Genomic DNA, 24,757 nt, shown 5'->3' with positions numbered 1-24,757 from the left:
TTCGTGTGTCTTGCTGCTCCCTGGCTGCCGGTATGACTCCTGGAAGCTTTGAGCACCCAGGCATAGGTTAGAGGAGCCTTCAGGCCAGTCTAGAGGATCTGTCTATAAGCTTCACCAACCCTTGGCTTTTCGACTGGGCCAATCAGCAGGGGCACCACTGAGAGCCTGGCTAATGTGTGTGTCTCTACCTCAGGCTCTTCTGCAGTGCAGGGGCAGGGGCAGTGCAGGGCATGCTGTGTATAGCAATGCCCCACCCCAGGCCCTGCCCTTCGTACTGACTAAGCCCTGACACTTATCTACCGCCTGCCTTTTACACCTCTTTCCTTCCTACTGCTGTTCAGCGAGGGAGGAGGAGGAGGAAGATTGCTGCTGCGGGCAATGGCTCTGCTCAGGCTATTATAGAAGTACACAGGAACCCAGCGGCTCCAGCACCATGTGGCAAGGGGAGGGGAACTTTAAAACAGTGGTCACCATCACTACCCCTCCGCCTCAGCACCTCTTAGATAGCAACCACTTCATCTCTGCTCCCTGTGGCACCAGCCCAGCAGCTTGGAGTGAGTAACGTGGCCAAGCTCCCTTTCTAAAGGGAAGAGACTGATTTGTAGGTGGGCCGTCTCCTGCTATTGATTGGCTAGGAAAGGCGAAACAGGATAGAGAAGCAGCGCATTTGAGTGGTTAGAACACAGAACCAGATGTCGGGAGATCTGCCATAGAATTGCTGCGTGACCTTGGGCAAGCCCAGGTCCCCGTTTTTCCTAATCTGCCCTTCGCTGGGGGTGAGCTGGGAGGCTGAGTTCATTAAAGTCTGAAAAGCCCTTTTGAGATTCAAGGAGGGGAGGTGCTGGAGAAAGGCAACGTGTCATTATCTTTGTTCCTTCACAGAGGGAAAGGACAAAGTGACCCAGAAGAAGATGAAAACTCATTTCCCCCTTTGAAACTGGGCACCAGATCCTTGCTTCTCTGAACACTCATGAATCCCCCTTCCCCTCCTCCCACTCACTTTCATCTGTTGTTGGGCTTTTGGGTTTTTTTTTTTTAAGTTCAGGTTGATTTTGAAATTAAATTGGCCGCTTCCCCACCAAGCATTCCAGATCTCGGATCGCCTGCTTCCTCGCCCCAGCCTCTACCGTTTCCCACACATTTGCTTTGAGGGATTTTTCCACTGCGGATGGTAGGGGAATATTTTCTTAAAGGGTCTTTTATCACAAATTCTCTTTGGTCTCCCGCCTGAGAACATTCCTAAGGGAGACCTCGGCGACCTACAGCTCTTGCTGCAATGGAGTAAATATACTTTATAAGCGAGTCACAACAGGCTGTGCAAATAAACCAGCTTTGGCGTGCCTGCAGAATCATTCAAGACAGACACTGATGAAACCAAACTAGATTCATCCCTAGTGTAATTCCATTGGCCTCAATACAGTTACCCCAGGAACAAATTTCTGTATGAGTCCAAGGAGGGCTGAAGGCCCCTTAGCGTCTCATTCTTGAGTTGTCCCTAGGCAGGCTCTTCTTTCAAACAGTTCCACGTGATGCAGTGAGGAAATTTCTCCTTGGAAGTGGAGAACTTAGAATCATAGAATGTCAGGGTTGGAAGGGACCTCAGGAGTCATCTAGTCCAACCCCCTGCTCAGAGGGGGAACCAATCCCCAGACAGATTTTTGCCCCAGATCCCTAAATAGCCCCCTCAAGGATTGAACTCACCAACCCCGGGTTTAGCAGGCCAATGCTCAAACCACTGAGCTATCCCTCCTCCCTGGATAAGGCATTTGAAAGGTGAAGCACTGAGGATGGTGCAAGTGGAAGCATTTTAGCCGTCTGTGATTGCTGTGCAGTCATCGGTAAGAACTAAGCCCACTGCTGCACAATGGCCCTCTGACGCCCTTTGACACACACCATCAACAGAACCTCTCCGGTGGGGGAGCTCCAGCATTGTACCAGAGCTTGGCAGGTGTATGCCAACCGAGTGGACATGGCAATAAAGCAGGTTTGAGAATATAGCTCAGGAGCATCGGGGTTGCTGTGCCTGACGTCTTGCCGAGATAATCATGGAGGTAGAATTTTGAAAAGTGCCTAACTGCCATCTTCAAAAGTGAACTACGGTTGGATTTTCAATGGTTTTTAGGTACTTACAGATGCAGATAGATGCCTAATAGGATTTTTTTCGAAGCCTTTAAGTACCTACCTCCCATTGAAATCACTCCTGAAAAAAATGGACTTTGGGCTCCTAAATCGCTTAGGCGCTTCTGAAAATTGCCCCCCAATCTCACTTGATACCTACCTGTCCAGACTGAGGGTGTGAGGGAATGCTCACACTTAAATGCTTAGCAAACACTGCACTTTTCCTCCATCATCCTGAATACATGCAACCAAAGGTAGCCTCTTTTGCCCAAAAGGGGCACTTGAGGTTTTTTCAAGTCTAAAGTATACAGTGGAGATTTACACTTCCCAAATAAATCCCACCAGGCCTATCAGTCCCTGCAGTGTATGGAAGGAAAATGATGACCATTCACAACCTAACTCGAAAGATCCTCAAAGAGTAATCACAGAGTAGGGGTCTTGTTCATACCTGTAGATCATGCCTCCTGGTTGCTGATAGAGTCAGGCGGGTCTTCACATAAGACCCATGTTTCCTTTGCTTCCTGTCCTTAATTCTTTCCAGACACAAGGATTTTGTCTTGATTTTGTCTATAGGTGGCAGCAACCTCTTGCCTTTGCCCCAGGAAAACTTCTCATGGCAATTCAAAAAACTTTTTCTAGCCACTGAATTATAACCACCGTGCGTCACTGTTGTTAATTATCTCTTAGCCTCCCATGTGCCTACTGTGGTTGTACCCCATACATAACCATAAGGTGCAATTTCACAGATTTGCCCCACTGAAAATCTAACCGTGGATGTTGGAAGTTTGACAAGCCTGAGTGACATTTCATGCTGCAAAATCCAAGGCATATTTCTATTTCCCCTTAAGCTGCCGCCGCAGCTCTGCTCAGAACCTTCTTGACCCAGAGAAGCCTGCTCGCTTCAGTTTCATAAGAGCTTTTATTTTATCTGATATGTCTCCCTGCAACATCAAGAGGCACAAACCCTGATGGGTGGCGAGAATCCCTCGCAAACCTGAGAAAACAGGAACAAATGAGCATTCTCCAAGTGGCGGTGGCTACGGCTGCTTTTCTGTTTGATTTTCCTTCCACCCAGCAGAGGTTTCTGTTAAAAGTGGGGGTTTTCTCAGTAACTGTCTAAATAATGCAATGATGTTTGATTTCCACTAAGCAACTCCTAAAGGGAAAAATTGTATCTGTATGTACAGCATTACTACATCTGAATGGAAAAGAAGCCCAACTTCCTGACAACTTTCATTCCTGTTTTCTTTTTTGTATCTATGTGCTGTGCATTTATGCCGGATGTTTTACATAAGCCCACTCATTCTCCAGCTCACCCAAGAGATTCTTCCATCCGGGCTCTAGAAACTCTTCCAGAATGGCAAATGGAATGGAGAGAAGTTGATTGTTCTGTGTGTAATAATAATATATTAGCAATCAACTGATAGCGCCCGCTGCAGTTAAACGTGAAAGCCGGTTCCATATTAATTCTCTTGTTTTCCCATGCTCGGGACTGGAAATGGCTGGGAGTTTTTCAGCTGTTTTTTTCCAACAGAAATTGCTGATTCGTCTAAGCAGAAACTTTTCATGGAAACTGGTTTTGACTAAACTCTCAGCAGGAAGGTTTCTCAAGTCCAGGATGGAATTTCTGGTCAAAACCAGAGAAGGAAGCCCATCCCAGTGGTTAGGATACTCACTTGGGAGACCAGCTTTGAGTCCAGTCTCCAAAGCAAGCTATTAGCTATTCCGGGGTGGATCTCTCCTGGTTTTTCTACTAAATAAAAAGTTGAAAGGTTGCCTTTTCATTCTGATGCGGAACATAAACAAATGTCAAAACCTCCCATTTCTTGTGCAATCGGATGCTTGTTTTCCAGCCAGACCTACTTGGAACTCATTGGTAAGTCCTCATTTGGGCTAACACCTATCCCTGGGACTTCAGTATTCAACCTTTTCCCTATTGGAACACTTTCCCCATACTAAGAACCCTCTCCCACTACTCCTAGCTATCCATCCCCTCTAGCCAGGATCCCCTCATCTCATTTAGCTGGGCAATGATGGTAGCTGTGACAGTCCAAGCAGATTTCTGTAACCCCTAGATTGAGAACCCCTGCTCTAGGGTACAAGAGATGACTGATATCCACCAAGAGAACAAATATTTCAGTGCAAATATGTGATATGGAAGAAGTAAGTCTTTCTCTCTCTTTCTCTGAGTACAGTGACATAATGTTCTATGGCTGAGAATTCAAAGCCACCTTGGTAGCAGGATGCCCAGTTCCCATTAATACTGATAGGAATGAGGCATCCAAATCCCTTATGCAAATGTGTGTGTCTCAGGCTCCGATGGTTTTGCACACTGTGCAGTATGCGAAGCAGATTATCCCACATCTGCAAGGGGATCCCATGGCCCAGCAGAGCCACACTGACTTCACTGGGGTTCCATCTGGGAATTGGCTCCGATTGCAGGGTCAGGGAGGCCTCTGGCTGTAAAAGCCCTGGCCCGGTATTCCGTCAACAGGTACTCAATCACCCTTTTCTCTTCCCGTGAGGTTCTTGCTTTTTACTCCATTTGCCCAGCTGGATTGATTATAGCACAATGTATAAGGCCAAGAAACTCACGGATGCTCACAGGAGGTCACTGGCTCAAAGGAAAGGTTTAGAATCCTTTGTTCTTTTGATTTGGGTTTGTTCCCAGCCCCTCTACATTTTATAACCTGGTTGGTCCCTCTCTCCTTTAGCTCCTTTGTTCAAACTCTCACACACAGGCTCCAAGTTTAATAGGCACAACCTAGCTGTAGGGGCTCCGTCTGGGTATGTTAGTGTGATGAACTTCTGGTAAATTGTTTGCTCCAACACCCACTGCAAGTTATTAGTACAGAAGTCCCCCAAATTACAAATCCAATATCCAGATCCAGCCATCTGTCACAGCTCTGCGTTTGCGCTGTCTAAGGAGTAGAGTCTCCCACAATGATTAAAACTTCCCAAGTTAAACTACAGTTTGTATGGCTTGGGTATTTTGACAAGGTTCTCAGAGGCCTTGCGGTCTGAGCACTGTAGAAATAAAAATCTACTAGATATCATTTATTATGCTCACAACATAGACAGGATCGGTGCTATTATAAAGCCTAGGAAATAATGGTCATATTATCTCTGACATTGAACAAGTCTGAAGAAAGCTATGAATACACTGTAATTCAGCCTTAATGTGAAGATGGGGAGAAAAAAAAAACTCTACAACAAATGACTATAACAGAGAACCACTCAGGGCTAGACTTAAACCATAAAGACTTGTACATTCAGAAGTCAAAGGCCTCTGCAAGTCTGTGCCTAGCTTAACCTGTTGTGCTTGGGTATTAAAAAAGACTTGACTCTAGAGCTGGGAGAAATGTTTTTGACCCAAACGTTTTTTTGTAGCAAAAAAATGGAGATTCTGTAACACTGAAACGTTTTGCAAATTCATGTCAGTTTCATCAAATTGTTTAGGTCAAACCTCCTCCTCCCACTAATTCCTCCTCCCCCCAAAAAAGTAATTAAAAAAAAAACATTGACGTTTTCAAATCAAAACATTTCAATTTTTCTATTTGAAGCAATGGTTTGTTCTGAAATGTCCATACATTTTATTTTTTTTTAATGTAAGAATGCTAAAAATGCATAAAATCAATATGAAACTTTTCATTTCCAGTCAAATGAAACATTTCATGTGATCCAAAACCATTTTTTCAACTTTTCAATTCACTGAACGTTTTAAAACATTTCTTTTCCCAGGTCCACCCAAAACAATTGGTGGGAGGGGGAGGAGGAAGCGGTAGAAGAGAACTAAAAAAACTCTGTTCTTTGCACACCTCCACTCAGAACAGTATGTTATTTCACAGACCATATGTAACACAAAACTCAGGCACAGAAGTACGTTCTGGATAGAGTGCCAGCCTGCATTTCCTGACACATTTTTTCAACATTATTTAAATTGAACGTGTTGCATTTATACTCTTGCTGCTCTTTTCTTGATACATTATAAAGGTTCTGTGTATTAGAGCAATGGATCATATCCCGGCGCTATTCTGGCACATGAAGAGTTGACCTTTAGACGACTCTTCAGACAGCTGTCATACGCAACTGTTTAAACTTATGCTGTAAATAATGCACACACAAAGAAAATCCCAGACATATAATAATACTACCTAGCTCTTATATCGCACCCTACATCCGTATATATCAAAGCACTTCACAATCTTTAATAGATTTATCCTCACCACACCCCTATGAGATGGCAAATTATTATCCCCCATTTTACTGATGGGACTAAGACACAGAGAGGCTAAGTGACTTGCCCAAGGTTACACAGGACATCTGTGTCAGAGCAGCAAACTGAACCCAAGTTTCCCAAGTCTTAAACTGCTACCTTATCATTGGCCCATCTTCCTTTCCATGGTGGGTGTGACTAGCCCGTCCTACTGTGAGTCACAAAGGAAAGCTCCCCCTGTGGGGTGATTTGGGGAAGGAAGAGGATCTCCCTGCTGCCCATGCAAAGGAAAGGCACTCCTACTCTTGGATAGCTGGGAGCTCCTCCTTCCTTGCCCAGATCAGGTAGCAGTTTGCCACCAGGAGAACATTTACTGTGGTTCCTTCTGCTCATCTGCGGGCATACGAGTTCAGTATACACTACATGTTTGTAGTCGGTGTGGCTTTCATTTCAGATTATGGGGAAAACAACGAAAACCAGCAAAGGGCAAAAGTAAACTTACCAAGGCTGAGCAAAGTGGATAGATCCCCTCTAACGTGCTGTATCAATCACACAACAGCAACTGTCTTTGCAAACAGACATTTAAAGACACAGCACACAGAAGATATAATAACCATTACATCACTACAAACACCACAAGATCAGCTAAGCTGGGGAAAACTCTCCTGACCCTAGAATTAGGTCTTTCCACCATATCCTTTGCATTACTCTCTATGGTTATCCAGCCATAGCATCTCTTTCTTCTCAGTTGGGAAGGTGATTCTCTAACTCCAAGGAGACAACTTAGAGGGGATTTGTTATGGAGATAAATGTATTATTGTTATTTAAACTGTAGATGTTACAGTAGCATCTACAGGCCATCTCGGTTGGGTACTATACAAATATAAACAGAATAACAGTCCCTGCCCCTAAAGAGTTTGCAGTCTAACAGCCAGGACATGACAGGTGGCAGAGACAAACCAGCACACTCAGGGGACAGGGAAACCAAAATAATAGGATGAGTGTAATTCTTATCCAGTCAGGAGTACTAATCCTCACAAATCCTATGTATTCACTCAGGGAAAACAAGGGTTCTTTCCTTTCAGTTTAGAAACTAGGAGTAGAGAAGGGATTCGCCCTCAAAACAAACATAAAGCCCTTTGTGAACTTGCACCCGGGACAGTCATTTACATCTGGGCTTAGTGAGTAGCTGATCCTACAATTCTGATCTAGCAGGTTTAGCACCCACTTTGCTCAGCTGTTAGTGATTGCACAGGATGCAAGGCACTGTAGGATCAGAGCCTAAGCATGCAAGCAAGAAACTGGCTGCAGCTGAGTGGGAAGGGGAGGGAGGTCTTGGGGCAGAGACTTGTGGGGAATCCCTTGGGGCTATATAACAGCCTGGCTGACCTAACACAGTTGCTCAGTAGATCGAGGTTTGTTAGAGGGGCCTGTTGTTTGGTCCCTTGGTTAAAGTCTGTATCCATAGGGGATGACTATTACATTACGTTGTTCCTCTCTATGCATTTGTCAAGCAATAGCCTTAAGGCTTTGTTGATTCTTTTAATTCAGGTACACCTAAGGGCAGGACTTACATTCTATACTGCAAAATAACCCAGAGGCTAAAAGTTAGGAAGATTAGTGAAAGGGAGGAAGCAGAGGGGAAGGGGAAATAATTCCACGTGCTCAGTGAGCGTTCTGGGGCTAGAGAGAATGCAGGATCGGGTCTCCAAATGTCATCTGCTACTGGAATGTTCAGAGGAGACCGTTAGCCAAGCGAATCCATATAATGAATGATTTATGAGGCAAACACACTTCATTTATGTTTTAGCTTCTACATTTGTCATAAACATTACTAGTGACACCTCCTGTGTTCAAGCCGCATTATTTGTACTAGAACATGTCTTTAAAAACCCAGGAAATACATTAGTAACAAGAACAAAGCATTTTTTCTGGGTTCAAACTAAAACAAACCAAGAATAAATTGTTCGCAGTATGTACCATGCATCTTAGATGCTCGGGTATCCTACCATGGTGACGAGCATATAAATGCCTAGAGATAACTAGTTTTAAAAACAAATACACCTGGAAACAAACACATTTGGCAATTAATTCATCTTTCATTTACCAACCAGAGTCAGAGTTATAAGATTAGGCCATGATCCTGCTCAGAAGTTAAAAACAACAAGGAGTCTGGTGGCACCTTAAAGACTAACAGATTTATTTGGGCATAAGCTTTTGTGGGTAAAAACCTGAAGAAGTGAGGTTTTTACCCATGAAAGCTTATGCCCAAATAAATCTGTTAGTCTTTAAGGTGCCACCAGACTCCTTGTTGTTTTAGAAGAATTTAAAGCTCAGAAGTCAATGGGGATCTTTATTTTCCCACACATGGGAAATTACGGGCTCTGGGACTTAGTGGATGAGGGGAAGAGAGTGGATGTAATATATTTAGGTAAAAATGGTGTCCTGTGGATTGAAAACTGGCTAAAAGACTAAACAGTGGGTAAGGAATGAGGACTAGTCCAAAGGCATTGAGTTGCAGTGGCAGGGGCGTGTCTGATACATGGTTGGGGTTAGCGATAGCTGTGAGTACCATATTTATTAAAGATCTACAAGTGGGAGTAAAGAGCAGAACAGCTGAAAACAATGGATGGGCTGCCAGGGGAGGAGATGCAAATACCAGTGAGGACAGAGGAAAAAATAGAAAGGGGCCCTGAGAGGTTTAAAATGTAGGCAGAAAATAACTTTGAAAAAGCAAACCACCGCTGGGAAAAATAAGCCAAAGCACACCTTTTCAATGGGAGGCAGAAACGTGGAGAGCAGTAGTGCTACAAAGGAAGCAAGATTGGGAGTAGGCAACGAATTAGATTTGCAATGTAATGCATCTGTGGGGAGGGGAAAATGGCCAATGCAAATTTGGGAAGCATATGCACATATTTTATTAAGTATGGTGTATAGAAGTAGAACTAGGATTAATGGGATGAAATTAAGAAAGGGAATATTTAGGGTAAGTGTCACGGAAACCTCCTGATGGTAAGAAATATTTGGCTGTCGAATAGCCTCTCCAGAGAAATACTGGGAAAGCCCATGGCTTGCGGCTTACAAGGCTTTTATATATCAACCTATAACAGGCTTTAAAACAAATACTTACAAAAGCCTCATCAAAAAGGAAACTTGCATTGAAGACAGGCGCAGATGTCTATGTCTAGCAGAACTGCTATGAATAAGTATAATACATTAGGGAAAGAAAAGAAGCTGTTGATGACAAAATGCATTTCATTTACAGCAAGTTCTACCTTACATGACACATTTGGCTCCCCCCCCCTTTTTTTTTTCTTTATTTAATAGTTACAATGTTATAGCTTGCAATTAAATGTTATGCTGACCTACCGAGTTCCAAAATGCTGGCTATTTTCTCAGCACGTAGTGATTTTCTAAAATGATTTTTTTCCCCAGTGTTCTTGATTCCCAAACAGAAAGCAGCAAGACTGTGCCGCAGTAGTGAGTTTTCACCAGTGCAGCAGTGACTGGCGGTGGACTAAGAAGTAATGTGTCAGACATGTTTCTGGAGCAGTGGTAGGGGAATTGGTTGCACCTTCATTTCTCACCTCAGTTTATAGTATGGATGTAATTTTCCCATTAGTAATCATCTTTAATATTCATTGCTCTGCTTCTGGGGACTTCAGATGTAGAGAAATCAGAGTATAGAAATCAAATTTTTCACTAAAGGAGGAGATAGGCTAGAGGGACTGTATAATATACTTTGCATATGGTAAATATGATTTTTTTTTAACCTCATCCCAATTCATGAATAGATTTCACAGGACTTTATTGCAACTGTGTTTGCTCATAGTGCTGTGGCAGGGTATTATGACTCAGAAATGAGCCTGTTTAGTGGATGGGAAGAGAGAATCCTTTAAAAAGGCTTGGGTTTAAAAAGGTGCCATAGAAGGCAATGGGAATACTGATTGACGGCTCTGAAAATATGACAAGACGGGCAGATTAAAGGCAATAGAAAAGAGTGACTATTTTAAAGATTTTTCTTTCAAGATTTTTAGGACGCAGTTTACCATAGTGGATAAAACACTGATTATTAACATTACTTATTTGCATTATGGTAGTACTGGGAGGCCCCAAGTAATATCAGTGGCTCATTATGCGGGGTGCTTTATAAACAGATCGTGAGAGGCAGGCCCTGCCCCAAGGAATTTGTACTCTCAATAGGCTAGAGCTGGAGAAGGCAGTTTTGGCCCCATTCTGAAGTTGGGGAATTGAGGCTCAGAGAGATTAAGTGACTGGCCCAAAATCACACAGCAAGTCTGTGGCAGCAGTGCTCGGATTGAACCCAGCTCTCCTTCCTCCCACTCCAGTGCCTTAGCCACGCGACCATCCTTAGTCAAACTTTGCCCAATTAGAAAAGGCTGTATCTATCCACAGAGGGTGCCTGCCCATCCTCAGTAAGCTATTTGAATACCCAACCTATCTCAGCACCGGCCTCATACCATTGTAAATGGGGTCACTACTATCTTGGAGTCCTTAGAGACTAACACATTTATTTGGGCATAAGCTTTCGTGGGATATAACCCACTTCCCACGAAAGCTTATGCCCAAATAAATGTCTTAGTCTCTAAGGTGCCACAAGGACTCCTCGTTGTTTTTACTGATGCAAACATGGCTACCCCTCGGAAACCTGTCACTACTATCTTGGGCCATGCTGATTAGCCATTGTTTTACTGGTACCCCAGAAAGTATTGGTGTCAAGTGCAATTCTACTTGGGGTGACATTCAGATTGGTAGCCTCTGCTAGCCAAAGTATCCTGCAAGTCCAGCCTGGCTGTATATCCCACTGCATACTACATTTGCTATAAAATATGGTCTAGTGGTTAAAGAACAGGACAAGGAACAATGTCTCCTTAGTTTCTTTCTTACCTCTGCCATTAAATTGCTCTGTGGCCTGGGGCGAGCACGTTAACAACTCTCTTCCTGACTCCCTCTTTGAAATGGGGAATAATAGTATCCATCTTCTTCACACTAGTGTTGGGAGGCTTAATTCACAGATGTCTGCAAAGCACACTGGGCTGGATTCTCAACTGTGTCCAAGCTCTGCAGCGATGCAATGAGAGGGGGGCAGGGATGGCATGCTGGTCACAACCCCTGATCCCAAGCCACCCAGCCCTGACACAGGTTGGAGCTGCAAAGGGGCAAAGTGGAGTTTGCAGGTCACAGAATTAGATTTGCCCAATAAAGTTTGCTGTATAAGTGCAAAGCATTATGCACGAACTGCCAGCAGTTCATCCTTGGTTGCATGTAGCTACTACAACTGGTGCTGGCCTTGCACCTATTCACTCTCAACAATTTTCTTGAATCAAATTCATTAAATAGAATTTGTTACCTCAGATGACTGGAGTGGTGGCCTCCTACCCACTTTGACAGCTCCATTCACGGGAGAAAGTCATAATTTTTCTGTAAACAGACTGACTAGAGAATTTCAAAAAAATTTGGTTTTGTTTTTAATTTGCTATTCCTCAACAAAACAATAATTCTACAATTACATATTTATTTAAATATGTAATTTATTTAAATATGATTTATTTAAAATCAAGGAAGAAGCTGATGAAGCTTTCACAAAATCATCTATTCACTACCACCCCATTTTTTCAGACATCCTTATTTATAGTCTTTTGGTGCCCTGTGATAAAAATGAAAAAAATGCAAATTTGGATCCTTCCCCCTTCCCTCCCATCGTAACAAACAAGAACCAAGTTTCAAGATTGTAGCTTTAAAAAAAAAAAAAAAAGCATTTGAATCTGTGAAATCTGATATGGAAGATTTGAGTGATTGCTGATGGAGAGGTCAGAGGTCCATTTGGGGTTGCCTCCACCCATACTCTGCAGTCCAGAAGCATAAACAGCTGCAGGATTCTCGTTCAAAAGTATACTTGAATGGTTGAAACCCTAGAAGAAAGCCCAGTTGCCATTTTGTTGATTTCTGATGGCTGAAGGTAAATTCTGTTTCCATTTTTCTTCCGTTCTTCTCACTTAACCATTTCCCTGACATTGCCAGGGCCTGGGTCCTGCCTATTCACTGCCTGTGGCTGCAAGACTTTGGACTCATTTCAGTTGTTGTGTTTAGTGCGCGGGCGCTGGGTGGTGTGGGTGGCCTGTGATCCGGTCGTCCCTTTTGTCCCGTTTGGCCTAAACTCAGTGACGCTATACCCAGCAACCTGCAATAAATAAGCATCCCAAATTGGATTTTCGCTCCACGGGCACACAGAAATTAATTGTCAGCCATTCAAGTGTCTATATCACTATTAGATTTCTTTCCAACTATCTGAAAAATCCATATCACTTTCTTTACTGCTTGTGGGTGTTTTTGTTAAAATGTTTTGATTCCTTTTTAACTAACAAGGGAGAAAAATTAATGCCAGCAGCACATATGCCCATAAGCAACCCTACAATAATTAACTAGTGTTCTTATGTAATGGCAGGGAGTAACACACCTTGATTTGGAAACCAAATTTGGTTTCAAGCTTCCAAGAGATTATTACAAGTAGTGCAGGAAACAGTGAAAGGAAACCATACCTTATTGCCTTTTAAACTGTTTAAAATGGCCGGGAGGGAATGTTTCTTGCATTATGACATCAGGCTGATTTGTGGTTGAGCGAATATGTGGGAAATGTTTACTTTCAGGTAAGGGAATATGTAAAAGCCATGGGGGAATATAGGATCTATTTTTCCTGCTAGAGAAATCTGTGGGCATGTCATTGGGATTTGGTGAAGAGATGCACTCTGGCACCTAAGCCACGTTGGAGCGCTCTGAGGACAAATGTTTGCGAGTTGTTCCAAGTTGTTCCTAATTGGAACAGACACTAGCACCCTCTGATCCAAATTCCACCGGCTTCTCCGACCTGATGTCAGGTCCTCCATCACTGTGTGAGGGTTGCCTCCAGGCAGACTGTGCTAAAAATAAAAGATGCTCACACATACACACACAGAGCAAGCAGGCAAGAGTCCTTGGAACTGTTTCTTGACACCCATAATGCCAGTGGGTTTGTTTTGCTTTGAGTTCAAATCTAGATGATTATGTTTTGTTTCTGTTTCCCAGGTGAAGGAAGGGTTGCATTATGGTAATAAGGCTTCAGCCATTGTGGAGTTCAGTCTGACCTGGGGATTTTTAAACGCCTTGCAAATGAAGTTAAATCTGCAGCTGAATATTACATTTCACATCTCCAGTCATGGGAGACAATACCGCTTTTAAAACAAACGAGAGGTGAGCGACTGCTAAATATCCCCTCTAGTGACCTCTCCAGCTCCCTCAAGAGCAAACAATTTGCTTTCTAAAGTTCTGTTCCTGAATTCCCACCAGAATCTCCCCATGTTCTCTACTTAGGAAACCAGTAGCCTTCTGAGATTTCTCACTTCCATTCCTTTTGTGGCCAGTGTCCCTCCACGGCTACTCCAGGTTCCCTTATTTCTGACCTGAAATACGGTACCACCACAACAGTTCCCTGGAGCTCATAGCTGAAGCATTGGCTTTGAGGGAACTATCATGGTGGGAAAAATGCCAACTACTGAAAACAAACACACTTGCCCAAGAAAAAAGAACGAGGGGTACTTGTGGCACCTTAGAGACTAACACATTTATTGGGGCATAAACTTTCATGGGCTAAATCCCACTTCATTGGATGCATGGAGTGGAAAACACAGTAGGAAGATATATATACATATAGAGAACATGAAAAGATGGGGGTTGCCTTACCAACTCTAACGAGACAAATCAATTAAGGTGGGCTATTATGAGCAGGAGGAAAAAAAACGTTTGTAGTAACTTTTGTAGGGATAAACTTGCCCAAGGTTTGAGAATCAGTTTCTGCATGTTCCATTATGCTATTTGTAGGAGAAAGGGTGTTTCCTTGCTGTTTTTAATGGGTCAGATTAAAAAACACAGATCCGAGCTCCGCAGAACTCAGATGTGGGTCTGTGATGGGGTGTTCACCCCACACTAGCCTAAAAGGGGATAATGAGGCTGAGAAGGGGCCACTTAACCAGAGAGGCCATAGCTGAGGGGAATTAGGTGGCCTAAGAAACCCCATGAGTGATGATGGAGCCCAGGTGAGAAGGAACAGGTAGGGCTAGTATCAAGCCAGCAACCTGGCCGCAGTGAGGGAGCCGATTGCCACACACTGGCCAGTAGAGAGGGAAGAAACCAAGGGCAGAGGGTGTGGGGAAAGGGCAGCAAGGGGGCAGCAGACCTGGAAAGGGACTAATCCCCAGAGCAACCAGGAGGAGGCACCCTAGCAGAGAGTGTATCATGTGACAGGGTCCAGATGTCATGACTGACCCCGTCTCTAAAATGGGTCAAACTAAAACTCCAGTTCCAAACATCCCTGAACTTCCCAGAAGCAGGACTCAACTTAGGGGGTCTAGCCCTTTCCCTCTGCTTCCCCCCCCCCCCCCCCCCGTCTGCCAACTGATTAGAGAGAGCAGTTGTTTCCGAATTGTTTATATAGTCCGAATTTTTTCATCACCTTCTTCCCCTGCAATGCAAATGTGCAATTTAAAGCTGGAGAATGTCTCTTTCCTTATTTTAGGGCTGTCAGCTCAGGGGCCTTGGTGTATGTCTTCAGCTGACTGACAGGTGTCAGTGGAAGAGCAATAGCCTGTGTGTGCTTTCAACATAATGCCTATTTCCTAACCCTGTCATGTTTCAATTATTTAATCCGGGGGGTTTCATATGAAAGGAGAAGACTTGGGAAACAGAAAGTATCGTCTTATCTAACAGGCAGAAATGCCTGTAAATTGAGCCATGCACCTTATCCCCACCACAGCTCATGGCCAACGTGTTTGCAAAGGGTCTCTTGCCTACTCAAGACAGGATGGGCCAGATTTGAGTGAATGGGAATCTGGGAAGGAAACTGAGGAATCTGACCATTTTGTGTTTTGTGCTGCCTTTCCCCCATCCATTAAAACCTCCCCCTGTCATTTTCACACCTGTTGCCCCTCATATTCAGTTCTCAACAAAAAATGCAACCGATAACACAATGGAAAAAATTCCAAATTCCCTTCTTCCATTAAACTCATGGAAAGTGTTTATCTCCTTTGTTTTCTGCAGGATTCATACATTTGGTACACAATTATTTCAAACTAGTCGCAAGACCTTGAACAATTTGACCATTATTGCCTGTCCATTACTAGAGTTAGGATTATTGCTGGAAAGGTGATTGAAATTCTTAACTATTAACATTACTAACATTTTCTAACTAACTGCCATGAGAAATCCCCTGTTGTTCCCCAAACCCTGGCCAGTCTTTTCCCCCAAATAATCTGCAGTGACTAGTAGTGGTTTCTGTGAATCTGAAAACATGATGTGAGCCAGGGGTCTTTTCCAAAATTACCAGCAATAAGGACTGTTAGTTCTTTCAGTCCTCTTTGGTGCAATCTGTTGGAAATGCTAGAATTCCTGGGTATCTCAGAACACCGTAGGAGTGATGATTATGCATGGTTGATCCATACAGTTAATTTTTGGTTATTTTACAAAATAAAATAATTTCAAATAGCAAACATGTTGGAGGAAATCGTGGTATGCTCAGAAATAGGCTAAATTTACTGTCTGGATTATTAATTGCAAATGATTTGCTCAGCTGTACAAAGCATGTCACTTTAATCATGCAGGGACTCTGAGCACGGCTCCCTAGAGCTCTGCGTCTTATCTCTCACATATGGAATCATACAGCACTGTTCATTAGTCCCATTGGTCCAGTCACACGGAAATGATGTTGAGAATACTTCTATCTGATCTGCTACTTTTCTGTGGAAATGTGACAGTCCCAGGATGATGGCTGATACAGATACTACCGCCAATTGGAAAGAGACTCCATAGTGAGACAAAGAAGAGGATTTTTTTTCTGTCGCAGTTTTGGATCCATGGTATCTTCCCCTCTTTAAGAGATGGCAAGAGAGTGACCACAAATTCTTCTACTGGAGGCTTTTAGAAATGATTTTAAAAAAAAACCAAACGTGGAAGTTCTGGTGTGGCAGGATTGCTGTGTTCCAATGGTAGATTGAACTGCAGAAAGAGGCAGGCCAGCCTGGAGGGTAAGGCAGTGGTTTGGCCCTCGTGGGATCGGGGTTCAACGTCTAGCTCTCCCACAGACTCCATGAGTGATTTGGGGCCAGTCATGAGCATCCAGACTTTCAAAAGTGCTCCCCTCCCATTCAGAAGAGCTCAACACGCACCGTGCGGAGCTCTTTTGAAAACCTGGCCTCTTTATTTTGGTGGCTAAACGGGAGCCCTACGCTGTTTGGAAAACTTGGCCCTTCATCTCTCTGCGCCTCAGTCCCAGGCCCAGCTTGTTGTGGGGCGCTCAGATTCCCAGCCACGTGCCTGAGGGGGGAGAGGACTCCATTTGCTTCTCACTGGGCCCGAGTCTCTTGGTTTCTTCCCACACCCTTTGGGGAGGCGGGAATTAATCCCATGAATAAATGCCACATTCAGATACAACCCTAATGCTTGTGTCTGAGCAGGGACAAGCCTCAGTTAGTGCAAGAGGCCATTTAAGGCAGGGGTTCTCAAACTGGGGGTCGGGACCCCTCAGGGGGTGGCGAGGTTATTACATGGGGGGTTGCGAGCTGTCAACCTCCACCCCAAACCCCGCTTTGCCTCCAGCATCTATAATGGTGTTAAATATATTTAAAACGTGTTTTAATGTATAAGGGGGGTCGCACTCAGAGGCTTGCTGTGTGAAAGGGGTCACCAGTACAAAGGTTTGAGACCCACTGATTTAAGGGCTCCTACATGGGGGCGGGGATCACGCATACACCCACTAGCAATACTACAATTGTACTGAGTCCCTAACGCTTAAATATGCTCCCTCAGGCGTCCACACTGCCCCCAGCCCCAGTCAGGGTTCCTTCTGCAATGGCTGCTAGTGCTCGGGCATGGGGCGAGCTCCGAGGGGGAGTTTGAGTCTGCTGCATCACTGGTATCCATCCCCATGGTGGTCAGAACACCTCTGCTGAGTCAAGACTGCTCCTGCAGCCTGTCTGTCGCTGTGACCCTGGTATATTTGCTGGGCCAACCCCCTAGCCCCAGGTTCTGGCTGGGTTTGGGACGGCTCCCTCCAGCAGCAGCAGGATGTGCTCTGACATCTCTCTCCAGCTCAACTCCCGTGCCAGCAGATTGGTCCAGAGCCGACCAGGTGGCTTGCAACCAATCCTCTGGCCCCATTTGGACAGGGCTGAGCTTGTGCTCTGGAATGGGATTCCACTCCTCCAAAGGAACCTGGGCTGGAAGCAGCAGGATTTCTTCCCAGTCCTTTAGCCAGCCAGGGCTCTGGGGCCAGCTCCGCACTCTACCTTCTCCCTAATTGCTCAGGTTAGCACAGGCCCTTTCACACAGCTGCCATGTGCATGTGGAGTGGGGACTGCACACCCGTCTGCAAAATGCGGATAACAGTCCTGTCTGCCATCCACTGTCTCCTCTCTTTAGACTCTAAGTTATTTGGGGGCAGAAACTGTCTCTTAGGATGTTTATGCACAGCAGGGCTCTGATCTCAGTTTAGGGCCTCTTGCAGCACTGTAATACAGATATGAAATAATAAGAAAATCCAGCAGCTGTTTAAAGTGCTAGCATGACACGCTGACAAACATCCCTGAGTCAAAACTCACTTTGACTTGTAGTCTGGGTCTGCATGATAGTGGGGGGTGGGTGAGACATTTACCTGGCTGGTCACTTGAAGCACGGCAAAACTTACACTGTCCTCTGATGAGAGACCAGAGAGAGATGCACCCACCTGCTAACTATCAGGGCATCAGGTCAGTCATTTCCAGTCTCACACCCTTCCTGAGCCCATCGAAATGGGAAGAGTCATGGTGGTGGCCAGGCTGAAATGAGTCTTGAAATCCTGAGCTTTCCGTGCAAAACTTCATCAGATCTAGAGTCTGTCAGCTGGTCTGTTTCTTGTATCAATGAAACTAGGTTTTCTTCTTGTTCCAATGGGTGCTTGGAGGGTGTCACAGCGGTGGCACTGGGGTGAGTGGGTGCTGGGATTGTCATGATGGTTACAACTCAGCCTTCTAGAGAGAGGTCTGATTTTCATACCTTAAACAGCCCTTCCCTCGCAGGGTTGTGTTTGGCTTACTATGGTGGGGATATGCTGGACTGCAGCTGCTTATACATAGGAAGGAGAATATCTATAGTTAATGCCAACAAAAACAGACTTTGGAAAGGGATGTAAAAGTCCCGATTTCAGGGATGAAACCAATCTCTAACTATTAGGGGGTAGGATGAGATTTATATAGGAGTGGGGCAGATTCTCCCACATCTGCCTGCTGCAGGGTTTCTTGCACCTTCCTCTGAAGCATTTGGGGCAGGGCTCTGTCTGAGATGGGCTCCAGAGCTGGACGGTCTGATCCAGTCTGGTAATTCCTGTGACATGGAGTTTATCGGGGGGAGGGGGAACAATGGTAAGCTCAGGAGAAAGGCTATCTGGGGCTGACTCTTAATCCCCACCCTCAGTCCTCCTTGGAACACATGGCATACACAGCGCTGGCTCTCACCAGTCTAGAAGCAGATCGTGCGATTCCGTGCAGGGGTTTGCCAGGGGACCCCAAAATGAAGCTGTCACATCAGCTCCTCCTCCTTTATTTAACATGGGGCAGCACGAAGCCTTGAGTCAGTGTAAATGTCACCGCCAAGGGGTCTTTAAGACATGGAGTGACAATGGAAGGCAATGCTAGTGCCAGGAGTTCTGACAGCGGGAAATGCTGTCACTCTCACTGCCTGGGGCTTGGAGATGTATTGAGAATAACTGGAATGTGCCATAAACAGGAGTGATATTAAATAAGTCTGACTGTATCTGGGACTGAGTTTTACAACCCACAACGTGTGCTGCTCTCTCTGCCTCACTGAAATCTTGAGGCAGTTTTCCAGCAGCTCCCACGATCTCATTAAGTGCTCTCCTGAGGAGGCCATCGACGTGAGACAGCAACCTCCCATACTGCACAGCAGTACCAGTAACTGCTGAGATCAGAAACCAGGAGCTGTGCCTTACCTGACCCACACCCTGAGGGGCTAGCCAGAGTGAACTTCCAGGCCACACCATCTCCTGATCCAGCCTTCCCCACCCCCAGCCTTCGAAAGCAAAAGAACATAAGAACGGCCATTCTGGGTCCATCTAGCCCAGTATCCTGTCGTCCAACAGTGGCCAATGCCAGGTGTCCCAGAAGGAATAAACAAAACAGGGAATCATCAAGTGATCCATCCCCTGTCGCCCATTCCCAGCATCTGGCAAACAGGCTAGGGACACCATCCCTGCCCATCCTGACTAATAGCCATTGATGGACCTATCCGCCATGAATTTATCTAGTTCTTTTTTGAACCCTGTTATAGCCTTGGTCTTCACAACATCCTCTGGCAAAGAGTTCCACAGGTTGACTGTGCGTCGTGTGAAGAAATACTTCCTTTTGTTTGTTTTAAACGTGCTGCCTGTTAATTTCATTTGGTGACCCCTAGTTCATGTGTTATGAGGAGGAGTAAATAACACTTCCTTATTTACTTTCTCCAAACCAGTCCTGATTTTATAGACCTCTATCATGTCTCCTCTTAGTCATCTCTTTTCCAAGCTGAAAAGTCCCAGTCTTATTAATCTCTCCTCATACCCCTAATCATTTTTGTTGCCCTTTTCTGTATCTTTCCCAATTCCAATATCTCTTTTTTGAGATGGGGGGGACCAGATCTGCATGCATGGAAACAGTCAGGCATCTAGGCCTTCCCAGGTACAAAAGATACTAGGAACCCGAGGGCACCCTGACTGCTGGAAGCGCGAAGTAGGGCTGAGGTGTGTAGCAGACATTGAAAACAGGCCAGTTTGCAATAACTTAAAGCAATGTCCGTGGGCTGAACTCTGCCCTGGTGGCTTTGTGGCCTGGTCGGATGCGGTGTCCAGGAGAACCAGCTGGCTCCTTAGTGAGAAGCCCCTCTCAGCAGTGCCCCTTTCTGCAGAAGTGGAGCCTACGACTCCTCCGCCTCCCCCTACGCGTGGCAGGGGGCTTGCTGAGGTGTTGGGCTGGAAGGAGGCAGTGCCCCCATGACATCCTTAAACAGGCAGCTAAGCTACCACAACAGGGCTGGGCAGCCTCGGCACCCCCACAAAGCGCCTTAGCCAGCGAGTTGTTTCACAGCCACCATCCCCAAGGAAGAGCGGGGGTGGGGAGCTCCTTGGCTAGGGCCCTATCATTTGGGGAAGGGAAAGCACAGCCTCTGGAGCCCTCCACTCAAAAGCTACCTTGTTTGGGGGGGCCTCTAGCTGATCCCCCCCACCATGGTCCCTGAACTTCTCTGTCTCCCCACAACACACACACCATTGCAGGCAGCTTCTGAGTAGCAACGAGCACATATTCCAGGCCAAGGCCTACATTAGCCTCGGTAGGGAGATGAAAGGGTCCCGATCCGTGGTTGTGCTGGGCATAGGAAGCTCATTTTCATGCACTTCCCATTTCCTTCTGGGCCCGCGTCAGACTTGAATACAGAGCTGCTGTTGGCCACTGTGAGTGTGTAACCATGCCAACGGTGGTTGTCCTAATGTGTGGCCAATAGCAGCACGGCCCCCATCGATGGACATAAAGGGTTATAAACCTAGGCTTGGCACAGTGTGTTTGACACACATGCACAGTGTAATGCAGTTCAGCATTACCCTGTATCATCTATGCTGTGTGTGTGCATTGTAACCGTATATTGTTTGTGACGGCCAAAGGTACATTACGGACGGTTGCCAGAGTGCAGGGTCTGAACTCTTCAATGCTCTTTGACAAGCTTTGCTGGACTTGGGGGTGGGGAGTACAGATTGTACCAGTTCGGGTGCCAATGCTCTCTACTGGATGGAATGACCCACCCTCATCTGTGGGGCTATGTCACCTTCTACAGCCGCTGTAAGCCCCACTTTTCCTGTGGCAGGGATGCCCTTTGCCCGGTGCTAGGGAGCCAGCGATTCCCGAGTTCCAAATGTGCAATTTAGCTGGTGGCAGAGGGTGTCATCTTCTATCTCAGTGGTGTCCAGCCTGCAGCCAAGGCACCACGTGTGGCCCTGAAGGCTCTAGCTCGCAGCCCGGGATGATGATTCTCTTTCAAGAACCTTTGATTTTTGAATTGAACATGTGCTCCCTGGGCTGCCCCCCCCAGCAACTTGGGAAGGGAAGTGTTTGAACCAGGTCCATTGTTGTGGGAAGGCCATAGAAGGCACTGCCTGCACAACGACCACCCGCCACTTCAGCCCTGGGAGCAATGTGAACCTGAGTGGTGCAGAGAGAGCAGAAGAGGGTGAAGAATCTGGAGAGAGAAAGTGTGTGTGTGTGTGTGAGAGAGAGAGAGAGAGAGAGAGAGAGAGAGAAATATCCTGGCAAGATTCTAAAAGCCCTGGTGCCCTCCTTCAGAGAGCTGTGATGGTATTTCTCCTCCTGTGGCTTGACGGGTGGTGAGTAGGATGCAAGGCTGACACTTCTATCACTCAGCGCTCCTCTGGCAGAAGCTTGAGCAGCAAGCAGCTGTCGCTCCATGCCCTCTGGAGCCTGGGTGATTTATTGGGACCGTCTTTTAAAATGCGTTTTTTTATGATTACTCTTCAAAACAACGGTTCATATCCTAGCATGAGCAGTGTCCGCAAGGGAGCGGCGGGAGAGCAGCAAACTCGTTCTCCCTCGCAGTGTCATCTAAGATGAGTTCAGAGCTGGAGAAGTCGTGTGGAGTTAAAGGGCAGGGCATCCCCCCACCTCCTGGTTCTCTAACTGAATGCAGTGCAGGATGGCTATACCAGCTTATGTGCCCAGACAGAGGGCTGAATAGTCCAGAGCAACAGAGGCTTGCCTCAGAAATTGGGCTTCTTTGCCTAGCTCCCCTAACCATCTCCTTCTCCCCCTTCCAGTCTGCTCGCAGTTCTCCAAGGGCGTCTACGCCATCTTTGGGTTTTACGACAGGAAGACGGTCAACATGCTCACATCCTTCTGCGGGGCGCTCCACGTCTGCTTCATAACGCCCAGCTTCCCCGTCGACACCTCCAACCAGTTCGTCCTCCAGCTGCGCCCAGAGCTTCAGGACGCCCTCATCAACATCATCGAGTACTACAACTGGCAGAAGTTTGTGTACATTTACGATGCTGACCGGGGTGAGTGGCGAGGGCAGAGTAGGCGGAGCATGTCTGTTTGTCACCCCTGCCTAACCCGATGCTTGTGGGAACCCCCCATTTGTGCACACGTGCAGTTGCCACTTAGGGCATAATGGGCACCTGCATGTCAAATGCCCGTTTGCACACGCAAGCATGGAATTTGCGTACACAGCAGGGATAGTTTGGAAAACTCTCTGAGCTCCCTGCGTTAAGTGAACACCGGTCAATTACCAAAGAGAGTCACTGAGCTTCTAGGAACCAATTATATAGATACTAAATTTGCTGTTAACAACCCTTTTTTCCAAAACATGAACAGACGGTATCATTGCTCTGCTGGTAAATAAATGCATAGAAGGATGTGGGATCTGTGGGTTAAAACAAGGCAACTTGGTTCTCTACTTAGATCGGTCATAAACTCCATGTCTGATGTTGGGTAAGTGCCTTACCCTCTCTGTCTCTGTTTCCCCATCTCTCAAGTGGCTATGAAACTACAGGAGTTTTGTGAGACTTGGTGGGGCCTTATGCAGGAGCGCGTACACAAGGGCTTTTCACAGGAAGAGTGGGGACTCTGAGCTGGGCATGCTGCAAGAGGCAAAGGATAGAGGCAGGGCCATGCCTGCCCATGCCAGTGCGGGATGGGGCTGGGGGATGTGCGTTGAGCTCCCAGAGGAATGAGCAGTAGGTACACACCTCTGTCCTTCACACTGGTGTTAACTACACACATTTCCAATGTGGGGCTCTGCATATAACACACAAGTAAGCCCTTAAATGATTGATGTTTGTAAAGCATTCCATGCTCCCACAGTGCAGGAGTGCAATGTATTTATTTGGTGCTGTTACCCTTAATACGCTGGATAAGCACATCTCATTTAGAGGGTGACCATATCTCTGACTTACTGCCTATGTTCATCTGTAAATGAGATTATTATTTCTGTTACATATAACCTAGGAGGTTGTGCAAACAAACTGGAATCCACTGTTTCAGTCTGTCATGCCCTGGCACCTGTTAGAGGAGTGCTCTGTGCATATGTAAATAATTAGTTAATAGATCAAATGCCAGTAGGTGGCACTCAAGAGTACATAGTGTAGCATCTGGATTTTGTAGGACCCACTGTGCACTGCAAATAAGGTCCTCTGCTCTTGACAACAGGCTCTTCCTCCCCTCAGTGCAGCAGGCGCGCTGCAGATCTGTGCGCCCTGACAGCTGTCACCATAGCGCCATCTGTGTTTGACACTGGAAGTGCAGAAGTTTATTATAATTATATAAATTACAGTCGGGAGGGCCACCTCTGAGGTACAAAAACCTTGGACATACAGGGTAATCCTCAGCCCAAAAAGCTTTATAGCTGGCTGTGTGTGCTGAGTACCGTGACAGACTTACCAGCTACCTCACAAAAGGGGTAATCTAGGGGAAATCAGTGAGAATCAATTACAGCAGTGCCTGGAGTCCCAGACTGAGATCAGGCCCCCACTGTGTGTACAAACACATAGAGAGACAGTCCCTGACCCCAAGCACATACAGTCGAAACCGATAAAGGGTGGGACTGGAAAGAGTGGCACAGAATGAAATCACTTGCCCAAGGTCAAACAGCCGGTTAGTGGCAAAGCCGGGAGTAGAACCCAAGTCTGGGTACCAGTTCAGTGCCCTATCTGCCAGACCACACTGCCACAGATGGAGGAGGGCTATTCTGAGTGGCGTGGCTTATAAATGTGAAATATGGCTATGATACCTTGTTGTTCTGCAATAGTAGGAAAGAACGCACAGAAGAAGTCACTATAATATAGTTCGGCTTGGGTAGGATGCTTGAGTGTTAAAAGCTTGCTGGAATTTTGCTGGGGCCCTCATGATGCTGCATGACCCAAGACTACAGGCTCCCGCACAGGCCAGGGGAAGGGAAAAAAGGAAAGGGCAACACACAAAAACTAAAACCTGACTCCCTCTCTGTTCCCCTCTTTCTCCAGGCTTGTCAGTCCTACAGAAAGTGCTGGACACAGCTGCCGAGAAGAACTGGCAGGTGACAGCTGTCAACATCCTGACAACAACAGAAGAGGGCTACAGGATGCTCTTCCAGGAGCTGGAGAAGAAAAAGGAACGGCTGGTGGTGGTGGACTGCGAGACGGAGCGGCTGAACGCCATCCTGGGCAAGGTTGTGCTGGCAACAGGCTCTCCGGGAGGGGACTTGCATGTGTTAAGGGCCTTGTTGTTTCTCCTGGATAAGTTCTCTTCCTTGTTCCCTTTATCCATGCTGCTCTACAGAAGGGCACTTATGAAGGGAGTGTGAATCACA

The 24,757-nt window shown here is 46.1% G+C and overlaps 1 protein-coding gene across 6 annotated transcripts in view; it reads left to right on the top strand.

The window, feature by feature from the left end:
• The window catches only part of GRIA1 (glutamate ionotropic receptor AMPA type subunit 1), a 165,872-nt gene that overhangs the window by 63,989 nt on the left and 77,126 nt on the right, over positions 1–24,757 (top strand). For all 6 annotated transcript variants that reach the window (XM_034778625.1, XM_034778626.1, XM_034778624.1 and 3 more), the window contains exons 3-4: positions 22,230–22,469; positions 24,432–24,616. In XM_034778625.1, coding sequence (XP_034634516.1) covers positions 22,230–22,469; positions 24,432–24,616 — 425 coding nt within the window. The remainder of the gene's footprint in view (positions 1–22,229; positions 22,470–24,431; positions 24,617–24,757) is intronic.

The sequence above is a fragment of the Trachemys scripta genome, chromosome 8 (genome assembly GCF_013100865.1).
Source record: "Trachemys scripta elegans isolate TJP31775 chromosome 8, CAS_Tse_1.0, whole genome shotgun sequence".
NCBI lineage: Eukaryota > Metazoa > Chordata > Testudines > Emydidae > Trachemys > Trachemys scripta.
The sequence above is the reverse complement of the archived record's forward strand: the minus strand, read 5'-3'. Positions and strand labels throughout refer to the sequence as shown.